Consider the following 15,591-nt stretch of genomic DNA (forward strand, 5'->3'; position numbering starts at 1 on the left):
AAAAAGAGAAACACATGTCTTTTGCAGCAACATGGATGGAGCTGGAAACGATCATGCTTAGTGAGATAAGCCAGAAAGAAAAAGAAAAATACCGGATGGTTTCACTCATAGCAGGAGTATAATGGACCAGGCGAGAAAATAATAAGAATGATGAACAGACATATACCAGAGACATTTTGTGGGGGTGGAGTGGGGAATGGGATCAAAAACAGGGTAGGAAAGTGCACGGGACTATGGTGATGGCACACGGGTGACTCGGTGATGGGAAACCCACAGGGATTACAATTGAGATGAAAAAAAAAATGTACAAAATGATGTAAAAATAAACTACTATATTATTAAAAAAAAAAATACAAGAAGGCACCGTGAAATGGAAAGACATCCCCTGCTCATGGATCGAGAGAATCAACATCATCAAAATGGCCATCCTGCCAAAAGCAATACACAGATTTTGCCACCCCAATAAAAATCTCAATGACATTCTTCAAAGAAATAGAAAAAATATTGATGAGATTCATATGGAACAAAAAAAAATAAACTATTATATTTTTGAAAAAAGGAGAAGAGAGAGTTTGCTGAAATAAGTTGACTGCAATAATTCCTAGAGGTTGCACTACCACACTAATTAAAAGGCACCAATGGTCATAGTGCTTGCTTATAAGGCTTCTATTACATAAAAAAGATAGGCTACAAAAGAGTAGGTATATGACATGTCTATATAAACATAACTACATATGTTTATATAAGAAAAAAGAAAAGTCTAGAAGCTCTAGCTCCAAATATAAACAATAAGTTGTGTGTAGCTAGAGAAATAATTGGTGATTTTCACTGACTTATAAGTAACATTCTGGAGCTGACTTTTAAATATGCACTTTTATAATAATTTTTAAAATATTTTTATTTTTGAAGCACATTTTTTAAGATTCTATATATTTATTTTACATTATTAAATTTTCTTACATCATCGCTCATTTTTTGTACGATAGTTGTTTTCTTCCATTGGGTATAGTCTTCATAAATCTCCCACCACCATGTCACCTGTAAATCATCACCTTAGATGTTCCCTCCCCTGTTTTGACCTATCCCCAACCACTATATGCCTGAGATCTATAGTTTACCTGCAAATTTTGTCTTTTTTCTGTTTGGTGGAAACACGATTTTTCAAAGTGTATTTGCTTATATATATTTTACAATATTGTTCAATTTTGTACAATATTTGCTTTCTCATCTCAGGTATAGTCACCATAATATTGTCACCACCAATTCACCTGTGCACTATCACTATAGTCTCTTATGATCTGTCCTGATCCTTCTCTTTCCTCCTCCCCTGAAGAATGTCTCTGATTTATATTTGCTATTACTTTTGGGTTTTTATCATTATTTTTATTCCTGATCTCTTATTTGGTTCCTCTCCATTTCTCCTATAACTGCAACAATCCAATATTTTTCTTTTTCCTTATATTTATTTCACTGAGCATAATCTCTTCTAGCTCCATCCATGTTGCTGTGAATGGGATGAGTTTATCTTTTTGAATAGTATTCCATTGTGAATATATAACATATTTTCTTGATCCTGTCATGCATTTTGGGTCATTTGAGTTTTTTCTATATCTTACCTGTTGTAAATAGTGCTGCAATAAACACAGGGGTGCAGGTAATCTTTTGAATTAATGTTTTTGTGTTCTTTGGGTAGATCCTTAGGAGTCAAATTGCTGGGTCATATGGTAGCTCCATTTTTAGAAGTTTCAGGAACCTCCACACAGTTTTCTATAGTGCGTAGACTACCAGCATTCCAACCCTCAGTAGGAGAACCCATTTTTCTCTACATCCTAGCCAACATTTGTTGTTGCTAGTTTTTTTTTTAAGATTTATTTACTTGTGCATACAGAACTGGGCTACAGGAGAGAGGCGCAGGGGCGGTGAGAGGATATACCAGACAGAGAGGGGAGCAGAACAGGCCGACTGACGAAGTACACTGCTGAGGGGAGCAGCAGGCAGGTCAGGAGAGGTCTGCCACGCCATGTGGATCACCTCCGGGGCAGGCAAGAATCAAACTCATGTGGAGTGGCTTTAGCTTCTCAGTGCTGTGTTTTAACCCGCTGCACCACCAGGGAGGGCCCTGTTGTTGCTATTTTTTTAATATTTGCCATTCTCACTGGTATAAGGTGGTATCTCATTGTGGTTTTGATTTACATGTCCCTGATTATATGTGATGTTGAACATTTGGAAACACATACCTATAACCTTATGTGGCTGAACCTGACCTATGTATCAATTCAAAACATTTACATTATAGTCTTAGTAAGAGACAAAATAAACTACAACATGAGTTCAGTTATGGATATGTACCATATAATTTACATATGCTAGCCAAATACCAGGTACTGTTAACTGTATCAGATTAAATTTCCCCCAACATATTTTAAATGCATTTGGCATTTGTGAAGTACATGTATGCTTTTCCCTCCAAGACTGTGAGCTTTCTGAAGGTAAGAACCATATTTTATTTTACTTTATATTCCCAGAGATGGTAGTCATTAAAATCTGTTGACAAACTGTGGCTGACTATATACCAAGCATTTAATCAGACACAGATATACCTGCTGCCTACTAAATTATATACAAAGAATGCCTAAAAAGTTCACACCATCTCATTTCCAAAGAGAGAAGGTACATGCAGGGGATATCAGGGTTGGGGAAAGGAAATAGAAAGATGATAAAGAAAAGTCCAGCCATATGTCCAAAATCCGTACCTATGGAACCAGGTTATCATTTTGATATATAAAATCACATAACGATTGCTTTTTATCAAAAAAGATAAACTCATGCCTTTTGCAGCAACATGGATGGAGCTGAAAGGTATCCTGCTTAGTGAAATAAGTGAGAAAGAAAAAGAAAAATACCAATGGTCTCACTTATAGCAGGAGCATAAAGGACCAGGGGGAAAAATAATAATAATGAACAACTATATACCAGAGACATTTTACAGAGGTGGAGTGGGGAATGGGATAAAAAATGAGTGGTGGGGGAAAGTGCACTGGACTATGGTGATGGCGCACAGATGATTTGGTGATGGGAAGCCCACAGGGATTACAACTGAGATGGAAAAAGGCACAAAATAAACTATAATATTAAACATAAAGATTGCTTTTTAATTGTCAGAAATCATATTTACTTTTAAAGTTTAAAAGGTAAAAACATTCTTCTCCTACAGAAATAAAAATTAATCAAAATGTCAAAGATTTAGATGAAAGTACTAAAAAGTATGAGTCTATGAAATACTATTTCTAATTAACTGCAAAAAATATCCCTCCACATTCCAGTCAGGCTGGAAAAGTTCAATACAAAGAACAAGCCATCATTACCAAGAGAAAGAGGTCAGAGCCCTAAATAAAATTTTTATCCATCTGCTGATTTCTCAGGTTTATTTCCAGTAATAACTAAAAGTGTCTCAGAATTCTAATTATACAATATTAAGCACATCCTGAAGAAGAATGTCACAAGGAAATAATAAACAATTTTTAACATTCAGTAACCTTTATATAAACTACAATAAATTCATGAAAGGGAGTGTTTATAGAACTGAAGCATCCAGTGGGAGAGCTGGTGAAGAAGGGTGATAATAAAAAGGAAAGGGAGCACAGTAGACTATGAATGATTTAGTGGTGGGTAAACTTTGGGGATAACATCCAAGGGAAGGAAAGGGATAGTATGCATTCAAAATGCCAATAATAATGTAAGAGAATATCACCTTAGTAAAAATGAAGAAATACGAAAATTTATGTTTAAAAAAAGAAAAAAAAAAAAACAAGAAAGTCTTCCTGTCAGAAAATCTAGACAGAGTTAATTACGTTAATATAGAATCTCTAAAAATGTATCTTACCTTTACCTCTGATACCTTCTGGACAGTTAATGGGGAACCCTGGGGTTGTGAGACAACTGGAAGTCCAAGGACATGTACAGGCAAAACAGTAGACTGACCTTGTACCAAACGCAAAATTTGGGGTTGAGTCAACTTTGGCTGTTTCTGCACCTGTCAAATAAGATAAAGATTAAAGACAAACTCTCCCTTTTACAGAAACTGTGTTGATTATATATTTTAAGATATAACAGTTCACCTCACCCCTGAAATCTGCTGGCAATGTCCCGCTAATTTCTGGGATGGATAAATTTGCTGGGATGGATAAATTTGCCCTGGAACATTTATTTCAGTCTGTGGGATGTTAGAAACCATTTGAGAGCCCATCATCTGGTCTGAGGAATAGACTATACTTGGCTGATTTGAAGTATCTGAGTATATAACTGATCCAGGTCCTGCCTCAGACAAATTGTCACCTATAACAAAGAAAATAAAGAACAGGTAGAAGGGAAATTTCAAAGCTCAATTCAAATGGCATAAGAAATGGTGTTTCCTTAAATTTTCTTTTTCCTCTGACAATGTGAGATACCTTTATGTAAAATGTGTACACTGCAGAATTAATCAAAAACCATCAAGCAAACTTTTCAAACTCTCATATGGCAGACCTAAAATCACAAAGTAAAGCAATCACAAAGAATAGCATAATAATCAACACCATTTGCTGAGCAGTTCCTGTATATTTCTAACTAATCTATATTTGCCATTAGGATTTCAGTAAAATCATATTCAGTAAAGTATATTCTGTTTTGCATTCTCCTAGAACCTATCTAGAAAATAATGTTGTCTCCATAACAATTTGTCACTACTATGAAAATACTGTACTCTTCTGGAGGAGAGAATGGATTATAGCAAAAAAATTAGAGAAATTATCTTAATTTTATAGTGAGTATAAAATTCAAAGATCTAGAAAATTCCTTCTTAAAGAATAAACTGTACCTTTAGTAACAAATTTTCTTTATTAAGCTTATATTTACATGAGATCCTTAAGAAGGTCCTAAAAAGTCATTTTACTTATTTCTTGCTGGATTAGAATCCTTAGTCAACTTGTATCTTGGGTAAGTCAATAAACAGTTGTTTAATTTTAAAATAAAGAAATTGGCTGGCTTGTTTTCTTTCAGTAACTGGTTTGTAAAAGGACTGATGAAAAGATAGATAACAGATGATTCAAAAAACACAAAAGTGCAATTCAAAAACAAGAGAATACAATGATTATATAAGTTTTGCTTTTATAAATTATAACTGTATTACCTATAACAGAGGAGTGGTGCTGTAGTGTTACTCTTTGTAGATGCTGTTGTTGAACATGTTGATCAACTTCAGTTTCTTCACATTCAGTCCCAGTCTGCTGAGGAGGAGCAGAGGGCAAAGTTGTATTCTGGGGCTGGGAGAGTACATTCCCTACAGGCTTGTATTGGGTATCCCTGTGTTCTTCCAAACAGCCAGCTGGCTTCTTATCCCTTGCTTTCTTTATCAGGTTGACTCGATCTCTAATGGACTTAGCAACAGCTTTAGAATCACTTTCATGAAAGAATCCAGATTTGACCTATAAATTAAACATAAAAAGCAAACTATACATGTAACATTTCAGATTTTAATTTTTTTATTCACAGAGTTATACCTGTGCCCCAAAATTCCAAATGCTGTTAAATAACATGTTATTTGTCACTATAGTCTTTGTCTTTCTTAATCGGACATATATAAATGCCAGCGTCCTTAATCAGCATAAGAAAAACAATACTAACAAGCATTGTTGAAATCTGTCTTTAAGCAAAGACTAACTAACTTGATATCTCAGCACATGCAGTCTTATTATAGGCAATCTATGACTGTCATTAAGTTTCATGAAACATTAAAAAGGTTTACTCAGTTAGCAATATTAAGTGCCTACAAAAAAGGAATATGTAGACTTTTGAAGAAGGTATAGATGAAGTTTGAAAACCAACACTTTAAGCAGAAGGATTATGCTAACAGCAAAGCACTACATCTAACTAGGCATGAACAGAGAAGAGGAGGGGAAAGGAGGAGAAGCAGTGCTTATTGTTTGAAGGAACAGAATTGAAAGTAGACAAAATGACTTGGGGGGGGTACCATAGTATATTATTCTCAATCCTACAATTCTAAAGCATATCTTTGCAGACTCTGGGAAATTAGATGGTAGTTGAAAGATGATTAAAATGCTAGATGGAGACCATATATTTAATTTCATTCACTCCCAAATTGCTGGGGGCAAAAACAAAACAAAACAAAACAAAAAACCCACATAAATGGATTTTAAACTATAAATCCATAAGGATTTATAGAATAAGGAGAATAAAAAAAATATAACAGCAACATTTTAGAAACCTGGAATATGGAAACCAAATTGATTAGAAACAACTGACCTGGCAGACCTGAAATGATGAACTAGGGAAAACTAAGGATCATTCCTATAATATACTAAAAAATACTCATAAAACACAGAAACTGGCAATTTTGTGTACTTCCACAACTGGGTAAAGTCAGAAGAGATGATTAAAATAACAAAGACCAAGAGGAGGGGCCTCCCTGGTGGCCTAGGTGTTATATCTCAGTGCTATCATCTTGAAGGCCCACCATAACAGCCTGAGTTCATACACCAGCCATGGAGCTAACTCACACATAATGCAGCAGAGCTCTCCTGTCTCGCTTGCTGCTCTACTCAGCAGTGTATTTCAGTAAATCCAACTGTTTTGCTTCCCATTCTGATTCTGGTGAAACCTTTCACCCCCTCATCTCTGACCTACACCCCAGTTCTTCTACATAAAAATAAAGAGAAAGACAGAAATGGAGGAAGGAAGGAAGGAAGGGAGAGAAGGGGGAGGGAGGGAGGGAGGGAGGGAAGAAGGAAAGAAAAAAGGAAGGAAGGAAGGAAAGAAGGGTGGGAGGGAGGCAAGAAGGAAGGGAAGGAGGAAGGGAGGGAGGAAGGAAGGAAGGAGAAAATAAACTAAATAAAGAAAAGAAGACTAAATGGAAGGATTTTGAGAAGCAATTAAATATTTAGGACTTTGTGTAGTATCCTCCATTCCACACTCTGAGATGAATATGCCTCCCCTATGTAAGAGGTCTGGAGTCGTGTTTTCTAGCAAGTGTAAAAGAAAGGCTCTCTATGGACAATGGAATGCTGGGCACAGGTTAGCATATGGCTAACCAAGTGGAAAACAAGAGTATAAGTGAACATATGCATGTTGAATACCATATGCAAAAAGCCCTACTCCTCTTCCCTACTTGGTTGCCAATATTCCAATAAACAAAAAACTTGCCCTCCAGGAAAGACATTAAAAGAACTTCTCTGGGTAATGTGACCAGTCAAAGCAGAATTACATGTAACTATTTATGTCAGAGATACCCCAATTAATGGCCCATCCATCTCTAAGTAGAGTCAAAGATAACAAAGATAACTACACAAGCAATTATACCATCCAATCAGTTTGTAAATTTCTGTAGTAGGCAAAAGTATAGTTCCTTAAAGATGTCATATCCTAAACCTCAAACTCATAAATGTGAGAGACAACTCCCATTATTATCCTATGTATCTTTGATTTTAAGATAGTGGGATTATCTTTCTCTCTTAGCAGCTAATGACACTAGAAGGCTCTAAAACACTTGTTGAATTTGAAGATAGAGTATGGACAAAAGAAAGGAATGCATACATCCTGCCAACAACGTAAGGAAGCCTGAAAGTAGATTTTCCCCAAGAGTTGCTAGATGAGTCCAGGTCATTGATATCTAAATTTCAGTTTCTGAAACACTAAGTAGAGAGGTCAGCAAAGCTTGCCAGGAATTCAGACCTACAGAACTATGGGATAATAAATGGGTCTTGTGTAAGCCACTAAATTTGTGGTAATTTATTACATGGAAAAATAAAATTAACATGGTCTCTCACTGTTACTCATGAGCAACTAGCCAAGAATTACCAAAAATATAAGAAAGCACCCTTCACAATAAGGTGGAGCACAAGACCAACACAAACAAGGTGATATATCCAAAATGAAGAACAAGAAGTTTACTATAAAATAAGTATGACAAAAAGTGAAAATGAACTCTTGAAATTAAAAACATCATAGAAGGAGCTGATCAATATGGTGATGAAGAAACACTTCCTGTAAGTTCTTCCATAAATTCATCTAATAGGGAGAAAAAGTGCAAGGTCCCCATGAAGACCAGGACACATAGCATAAACAGGGTGATGCTGACAATCTACGTGAGGGAGAAAGTTGCAACAACAGGAGGTGAGAAGAGAAGAAAGCAGCAGAAATCTGCTACCCTAACCTACCCACAAAGGCAGCACATTTGACCAATAGAAAGGAGCGGGGGGGGGGGGGGGGAAGCAAATAAGCAAACAATAAAACAAGAACAAACTAGAGACTAAGCAGAATAGTGCATAGAAAGGGCACCACACCTGTGGGGAACCATGCTGGAACTGCTACCAAGGTCAGCAACAGGCATAAGTTTAAAAGCCCAGGACCAATAGAGGAAGTTAGGGGATCTGTGGGACCTGGAGAAGAGAAAGAAAGGGATCCTCAAATAACCAAAGGCCAGCTGGTGAGTGCATGCAGAAAAGCACGTGCAGATTGCAGGTGCTCAGATTCCTGCCCTCATGACCTGGGACTGTGGGGAGATGGAGACAGTGGGAGTCAACATCAGAATGAAAGACCTTCCAGGTAATTGAAACCTCCCATGTTCCAGATCTGAGATCTACAGAACTGAGAACCCAGGCATGAAATTCAGGATTACAGGATCCACCCCACTGCAGGCACCACACTGGAATAGCTTAGGTAGACACACCTCCTAGTGCCATTGAGGCACTCTACTCCACCCTGCTCTCATTGTCAGAGACCTACAGGGAAAAAGCACCAGTCTAAAAGGTCTCCAAGTGGTCTCTGGCACCATCTAGTGGGTTAGGGGAAAAAATCACCAACTACCTGATAGCAGGAAAGCAGGGATTCCAAGCCTCTCTGCTGGTTCTGAGTAAACAAGAGGGAAGAAACCACAAGGGACAGTGCCCAAACATAGTCACAGCATCAATTCCCTGGTGGAATTTTGGCCTAACAGCACTGGATTCAATTGGGTAAACATTTTCTGACACCACTAAAGGAATACCTCAAAGCGATGCCTGCCAGCACCAGTGGCTAAATGTCTCAAGCATAGAGCTAATTAGAAAGCAAACAGAGGGAAGAAGAGAAAATATAAATAACCAAGCAAGCCCAGGGGGTACGGACACACCACAAAAAGAATCTCAGCCACCACAACTCAACAACAATAACATGGAAGAACTTCTCTGGATGCCAGTTAGAGATTTAAAATCATACTGATTAAAAAACATAGAAAGCTGGAATGGATCATGCTTAGTGAAATAAGCCAGAAAGAAAAAGAAAAATATTGGATGGTTTCACTCATAGCAGGAGTATAAAAGACAGGGAGAGGGGTGTATGTGTGGGAATAATAATAATGAACAACTATATACCAGAGACATTTTACAGGGGTGGAGTGGGGAATGAGATTTAAAAAAATGAACTATGGTGATGGCACACTGGTCATTTTGTGATGGGAAGCCCATGGGGATTTCAACTGAGATGGAAAAAGGCACAAAATGATGTAAAAATAAACTATCATATTATGTAAAAAAAAATAAAGACAAAAAGGAAAATAATGAAATATGAAAAATAATTAAGGAACTAAAGAATGAAATTAAGTCCCCAAAAAGTAAATGAATGAAGTGCAAGAGACCAAAAGATCAATGGATGAGCTAAAGAAGTCTGAAAAAACAACAAAGCAAAAATTGATGAAATGGAAAAACAGATCAGTACTCTCAAAGATACAGAAATAAAAAGAACCAAAAGACAAAAGGAAAGAAAAGTACAAAGGAAAAAGAATGAGGAAACACTTAGAAAATTAACTAACAATATGAGGAAAAGAAATGTGAGAAAATATTCAAGGAGATAATTGAAGAGAACTCACCAAGTATGAAAAAGGAGATGAATATAAACATAAGAAGTGAGAACACCAAATTTCCACAATGAAAGGAAAATTACAGCAAGACACATAATAGTAAAACTTTCAAGAGTGCAAGACAAGGAAAAAACTAATAAAGCTGGCAAGGAGAAAGAAACACATAACATATAAAGGAAAACCAATCAGGCTGACATCAGATCTCTCCGAAGAAACACTATGGGCAAGACTAGAATGGAGCAACATATTAAACTTTAAGACAGCAAATGTCAAACAAGAATAGTTTACCCTGCAAAACTCTCCTTCCTCTATGAAAAACAAAAAACAAAAAACACATTCTCATACAAACAGAAACTCCAGAAATTCATTATGACTAAGCCTCTACTCCAAAAAAATTCTACTAAATATCCTAAAGCCAAAACCAACAGAGAAATGGATAAGAACAGAATAAAGCATGGAGTAAAATCACCAAAAGACAAATAAAATGACAAATACAGATGCCAACCTATTAATATTAACTCTAAATGTACATGGCCTAAAGTCATCAATAAAAAGACATAAGAGTAGCAGGCTGAACAAAAATAACCATGTGCTATCTCCACAAAACACAAAAACACATTTAACTACAAAAGATAAACACAGACTGAAAATAAAAGTATGAAAAACAATCTTATAAGCAAATGGATCAAAAAAAAAGGCAGGGATAGCTATACTTACATCAGATGAAATAGACTTCAAATTAAAAACAGTAAAAAGAGACAAAGATAGGAACTACACTGTGATCAAGGGGACAATATATCAAGAAGATATAACAATCATCTACATATACTCACCAAATAAAGGCACACCAAAATATATTAGACAATTACTATTAGCTCTGAAACAGATAGTTAAGAAAATATGGAGATAGTAGGAAACTTTAACATCCCACTTTTACCATTGGACATATCAACAAAACAAAAAGTAAACACACTAGAGCTTTAAATAAGGACATACAACTAATGAGATTAATAGACATATATAGGACACTTCATAAAAAAATTCCGTGAACACAACTTTTCTCAAGCGCTCACAGATCATTATCCAATAGATCACATACTGTGCCACAGGACAAATATCAACAGATACGCCAAGATCAAAATCACTTCAACATCTTCTCTGATCATCAAGGCATCAAACTAGGAATAAATCATGTAAAGAAAACAAAGGACCTCCTACCTCAGGGAGAATGAAATCCATACAACTGGAAGACCATTGAACTAACAAAGAGATCAAAAAAAGAAACTAAAAAATACTTCGAATTGAACAACAATGAGGATGCCAATTTCCAGAATGTATTGTATGCAGTAAAAAGTGGTAATTATAGGAAAATATATAGCAATACAGGACAACATCAAGAAACAAGAAAAAACTCAAAGAAACAACCTAATCTCACACCTCACAGAACCAAGAAAGAACAACAACAAAAATCCTAAAATCAGTAAAGAAAGAAAATCATAAAAATCAAAGGAGAAATAAATTAAATAGGAATTATAAAAATAATCCAAAAGAGGCCCTCCCTGGTGGCACAGAGGGTTAAAGCACAGCACTGAGAATCTAAAGCCGCTTCCACATGAGTTCGATTTCCGCCTGCCCCGGAGGTGACCACATGGCGTGGCAGACCTCTCCTGGCCCACCCGCTGCTCCCCTCAGCAGTGTACTTCATCGATCTGCCTGTTCTGCTGCCCACTCTGTCTCTGGTGAAGCCTCTCGCCGCCCGAGCCTCTGGTCTGTACCCCAGTTCTGTATTCACAAATAAATAAATCTTAAAAAAAATAATCCAAAAGATAAATGAAATCAAAATTAGTTCTTCAAAAAACTAAGCAAAATAGAAAAACCTCTAGCCAGGCTCACAAATAAAAAATGGGAGAAAACACATCATAAGTAGAATCATAAATGGAAGAGGGAAATCACAACAGACTCTACTGAAATCAAAAGAATAATCAGATTGCTAAGAACACTTACATGCAAACAAATTCAACAACTTAGAAGACATGGACAAATTCGTAGAATGATATAAGTATCAAAAATGAGATAAAGAAGAAATAGAACACCTAACCAGGCCAATTACAAGCAATGAAATTGAAGCAAAACATTCTCCAAAAACAAAAGCCCAGGACCATACAGCTTCACAAATGAATTCTACCAAACATTCAGAAATGAATTACTGCTTATCCTATATAAACTTATTTTAAAAAATTGAGAAAGAAGGAATAATGTGAAATACATTCTACAACACCAACATTACACTAATACCAATGTCAAACAAAGCCAAAACAGAAAAAAGAATACACTACAATTAAGTTGTATTAATCCCAAGGACACAATGATGGTTCAACATATGAAAATCAATCAATGTAATCCACTATATCAACAGAAAGAAAAATAAAAACAATATGATCTTATCAACAGATGCCAAGAAAGCATTTGAAAAAGTCCAACATCTATTTATGATGAAGGCCCTTGAAATTCTAGGGATAGCAGTAATATACCTAAACATGATAAAAGCCATAGAGCACAAACCCACAGCCAATATTATTCTCAATGGTGAAAAGCTGAAGGCCTTTCCTTCAAGGTCAGGAACAAGACAAGGACATCCATGCTCACCACTGTTCTTCAATATAATACTGGAAGAAACTGACAGAGCAATAAGACAAGAGAAATATATACAAGGAATCCAAAAAAAAAAAAAAAGGTAAAACCATCACTAATTGCAGATGACATGATAATATACATAGAAAACCCTAAAAATTCCACAGAAAAACTAATCAAAACAATCAACCAGTTTATTAAAGTAGCAGGATACAAAATCAACACACAAAAATCAGTGGCCTTCCTATACACAATCAATCTGAAGAAGTCAAGAGAACCATCCCTTTCAAAATTGTGGGGAAAACACTTAGCCAAAAGAGGTGAAGGACCTATACTATATATAACATTGTTAAAAGAAATAGAAGACACAAAGAACTAGAAAAATAAAAAAAAAATAAAAAAAACCTGCTCATGGATTGAAAGAATTAACATTATTAAAATGGCCATCCTACCAAAAGCAATTTACAGATTCAACTTATTCTATTAAAAATCTCAATGATGGGCCCTTCCTGGTGGTGCAGAGGGTTAAAGCACAGCACTGAGAAGCTAAAGCCACTTCAGCGTGAATTCGATCCCCATACCCGGAGGTGACCCATATGGCGCAGCAGACCTCTCCTGAACCACCCACTGCTCCCCTCAGCAGTGTACTTTATCAATCTGCCTGTTCTGCTCCCCACTCTGTCTCTGGTGAATCCTCTCACTGTCCCTGTACCTCTGGCCTGTACCCCAGTTCTGTATGCATAAATAAATAAATCTTTAAAAAAAAAACTCAATGACATTCTTCAAAGAAAACAAAACAAATACTGATGAAATTCAAATGGAACCACAAAAAGGCTTTGGATAGCCAAAGCCCTACTGATGAAAACAAAGGAGAATAGAGGTATCACACTTCAAAACTTCAAGCTATCCTACAAAGCCATAATAATTAAAACAGGGTGGTACTGGAACAAAAACTGACACACAAACCTTGGTTTTGACAAAGGAGCAAAGAACATATAATATAAGGACAGTTTTTTCAATAAATGGTGCTAGAAAAACTGGTCCACCATAAGCAAAAGAATGAATCTAGACCATTATTTTATACCATGCATAAAATCAACTAAAATGTATAAAAGATCTGGACATGATACCTGAACCCATGAAATGTATAGAAGAAAATATAGCCAAAACAGAACCAGATATACATCTCAGAAACATCTTAAAAGACTCACTAGGGTCCTCCCTGGTGGCTCAGCGGGTTACAGCACAGCACTAAGAAGCTTAAGCCACTTCTGCATGAGTTTGAATCCCACCTGCCGCCTGCCCTGGAGGAGCGCCACATGGTAAGGCAGACCTCTCCTGACCTGCCCACTGCTCCCCTCAGCAATGTACTTCATCATCGATCTACCTGTTGTGCTCCCTGCTCTGTCTCTGGTAAATCCTCTCACCCTCCCCATCTCTGGCCTGTACCCCAGTTCTATATCAATCAATAAATAATCTTTAAAAAAAAAAAAGACTCATCACCCAAAGTAAAGAAAATGAATGAACAGATAAACACCTGGGACTACATCAAAAGCTTCTGTACAGCAAAAGAGACATTAACCAAAATAAAGACATACTCTGCTGATTGGGAGAAAAATCCTTGCACACCATGCCACTGATAAGGGACTGATCACAATGATACACAAAGAACTCAAATGAATCAACAAAAACAAAACAAACAATGCAGTTAAAAAATGGGTAGAAAGGGCCCTCCTTGGTGGGGCAGCGGGTTAAAGCACTGCACTAAGAAGCTTGAGCCACTCCCGCATGAGTTTGACCCCCGCCTGCCCCAAAGGTGACCACATGGCGTGGCAGACCTCTCCTGACCCGCCTGCTGCTCCCCTCAGCAGTGTATTTCATCGATCTGCCCGTTCTTCTCCCCACTCTGTCTCTGGTGAAACCTCTCACTGCCCCTGAGCCTCTGACCTGTACCCCAGTTCTGTATGAATAAATAAAATCTTTAAAAAAAAAATGGGTAGAAGAACTTAAGACACTTCTCCAAAGAGGAAATGCTTATGGCCAATAAGCATATTAAAACATGTTCAACATCTCTTATAATCAAGGAAATACTAATCAAAACCACAGTAAGATACCACCTTACACCAGTGAAAATGGCATATATTTTAAAAAAAATTGCAACAACAAATTTTGGCATGGATTGGTGAAAAGGAACTCTCCTACATGGTGGGAATGCAAAATTGTACAAACATTATGGAAAGCTTTATGGAGGTTCCTCAGATTACTAAAAATGGAGCTACCATATGACCCAGCAATTCCACTCCTAGGGATCTACCCAAAGGACACAAAAATATTAATTCAAAAGGATATCTGCACTTCTATGTTTATTGCAGCTTATTTACAATAGGTAAAACCTGGAAACTACCCAAATGCCCCCAAATAGATGACTGGATTGAGAAGATATAGTATATATATACACAATGGAGTGCTATTCAGCAATCCAAAAAATAAACGAATACTTTTTGCAGCAATATTGATGGAGCTAGAAGGAATTATGCTCAGTAAAATAAGTTAGAAAGAAAAATAAAAATATCAGATGGTTTCACTTATAGGAAAAATATAGGTGGAAAACAATAACAATACAACACAACAATAACAAAAAAAAACCACATACAATTATAAACCAGAGAAATCCTACATGAGAGGGAGAGGGAGAGAAATTGAAAGGAAGGAGGGAGAAGTACAGGGGACTTCGGTGATGTTGCACAGGTGACTTGGGTCAAAATTCTACATGGTCTACACCTGAAGGGGTTGTAAGCACTGTTTAAAAATGAACAATGGGGCCCTCCTGGTGGTGCAGCAGGTTAAAGCACAGAACTAATATGCTAAAGACACTTCAGCATGAGTTCAATCCCCACCCCAAAGGTGATCCATATGGTGTGGCAGACCTCTCCTGACCCATCGGCTGCTCCCCTCAGCATTGTACTTCTTAGTCGGCCTGTTCTGCTACCCACCCTGTCTATGGTGAATCCTCTCACTGCCCCTGCACCTCTGGCCTGTACCCCAATTCTGTATGCATAAATAAATAAATATTT

The 15,591-nt window shown here is 36.8% G+C and overlaps 1 protein-coding gene across 2 annotated transcripts in view; it reads right to left on the reverse strand.

Annotated features, from left to right (window-relative positions):
- The window catches only part of WNK3 (WNK lysine deficient protein kinase 3), a 163,095-nt gene that overhangs the window by 119,419 nt on the left and 28,085 nt on the right, over positions 1-15,591 (reverse strand). For both annotated transcript variants that reach the window (XM_004695010.2, XM_012734289.1), the window contains exons 7-9: positions 5,168-5,462; positions 4,124-4,335; positions 3,884-4,033 (exon numbers count right to left, since the gene is read on the reverse strand). In XM_004695010.2, coding sequence (XP_004695067.1) covers positions 3,884-4,033; positions 4,124-4,335; positions 5,168-5,462 — 657 coding nt within the window. The remainder of the gene's footprint in view (positions 1-3,883; positions 4,034-4,123; positions 4,336-5,167; positions 5,463-15,591) is intronic.

Source organism: Condylura cristata, unplaced genomic scaffold (genome assembly GCF_000260355.1).
Source record: "Condylura cristata isolate star-nosed mole 26May11 unplaced genomic scaffold, ConCri1.0 scaffold00053, whole genome shotgun sequence".
NCBI classification, from domain to species: domain Eukaryota; kingdom Metazoa; phylum Chordata; class Mammalia; order Eulipotyphla; family Talpidae; genus Condylura; species Condylura cristata.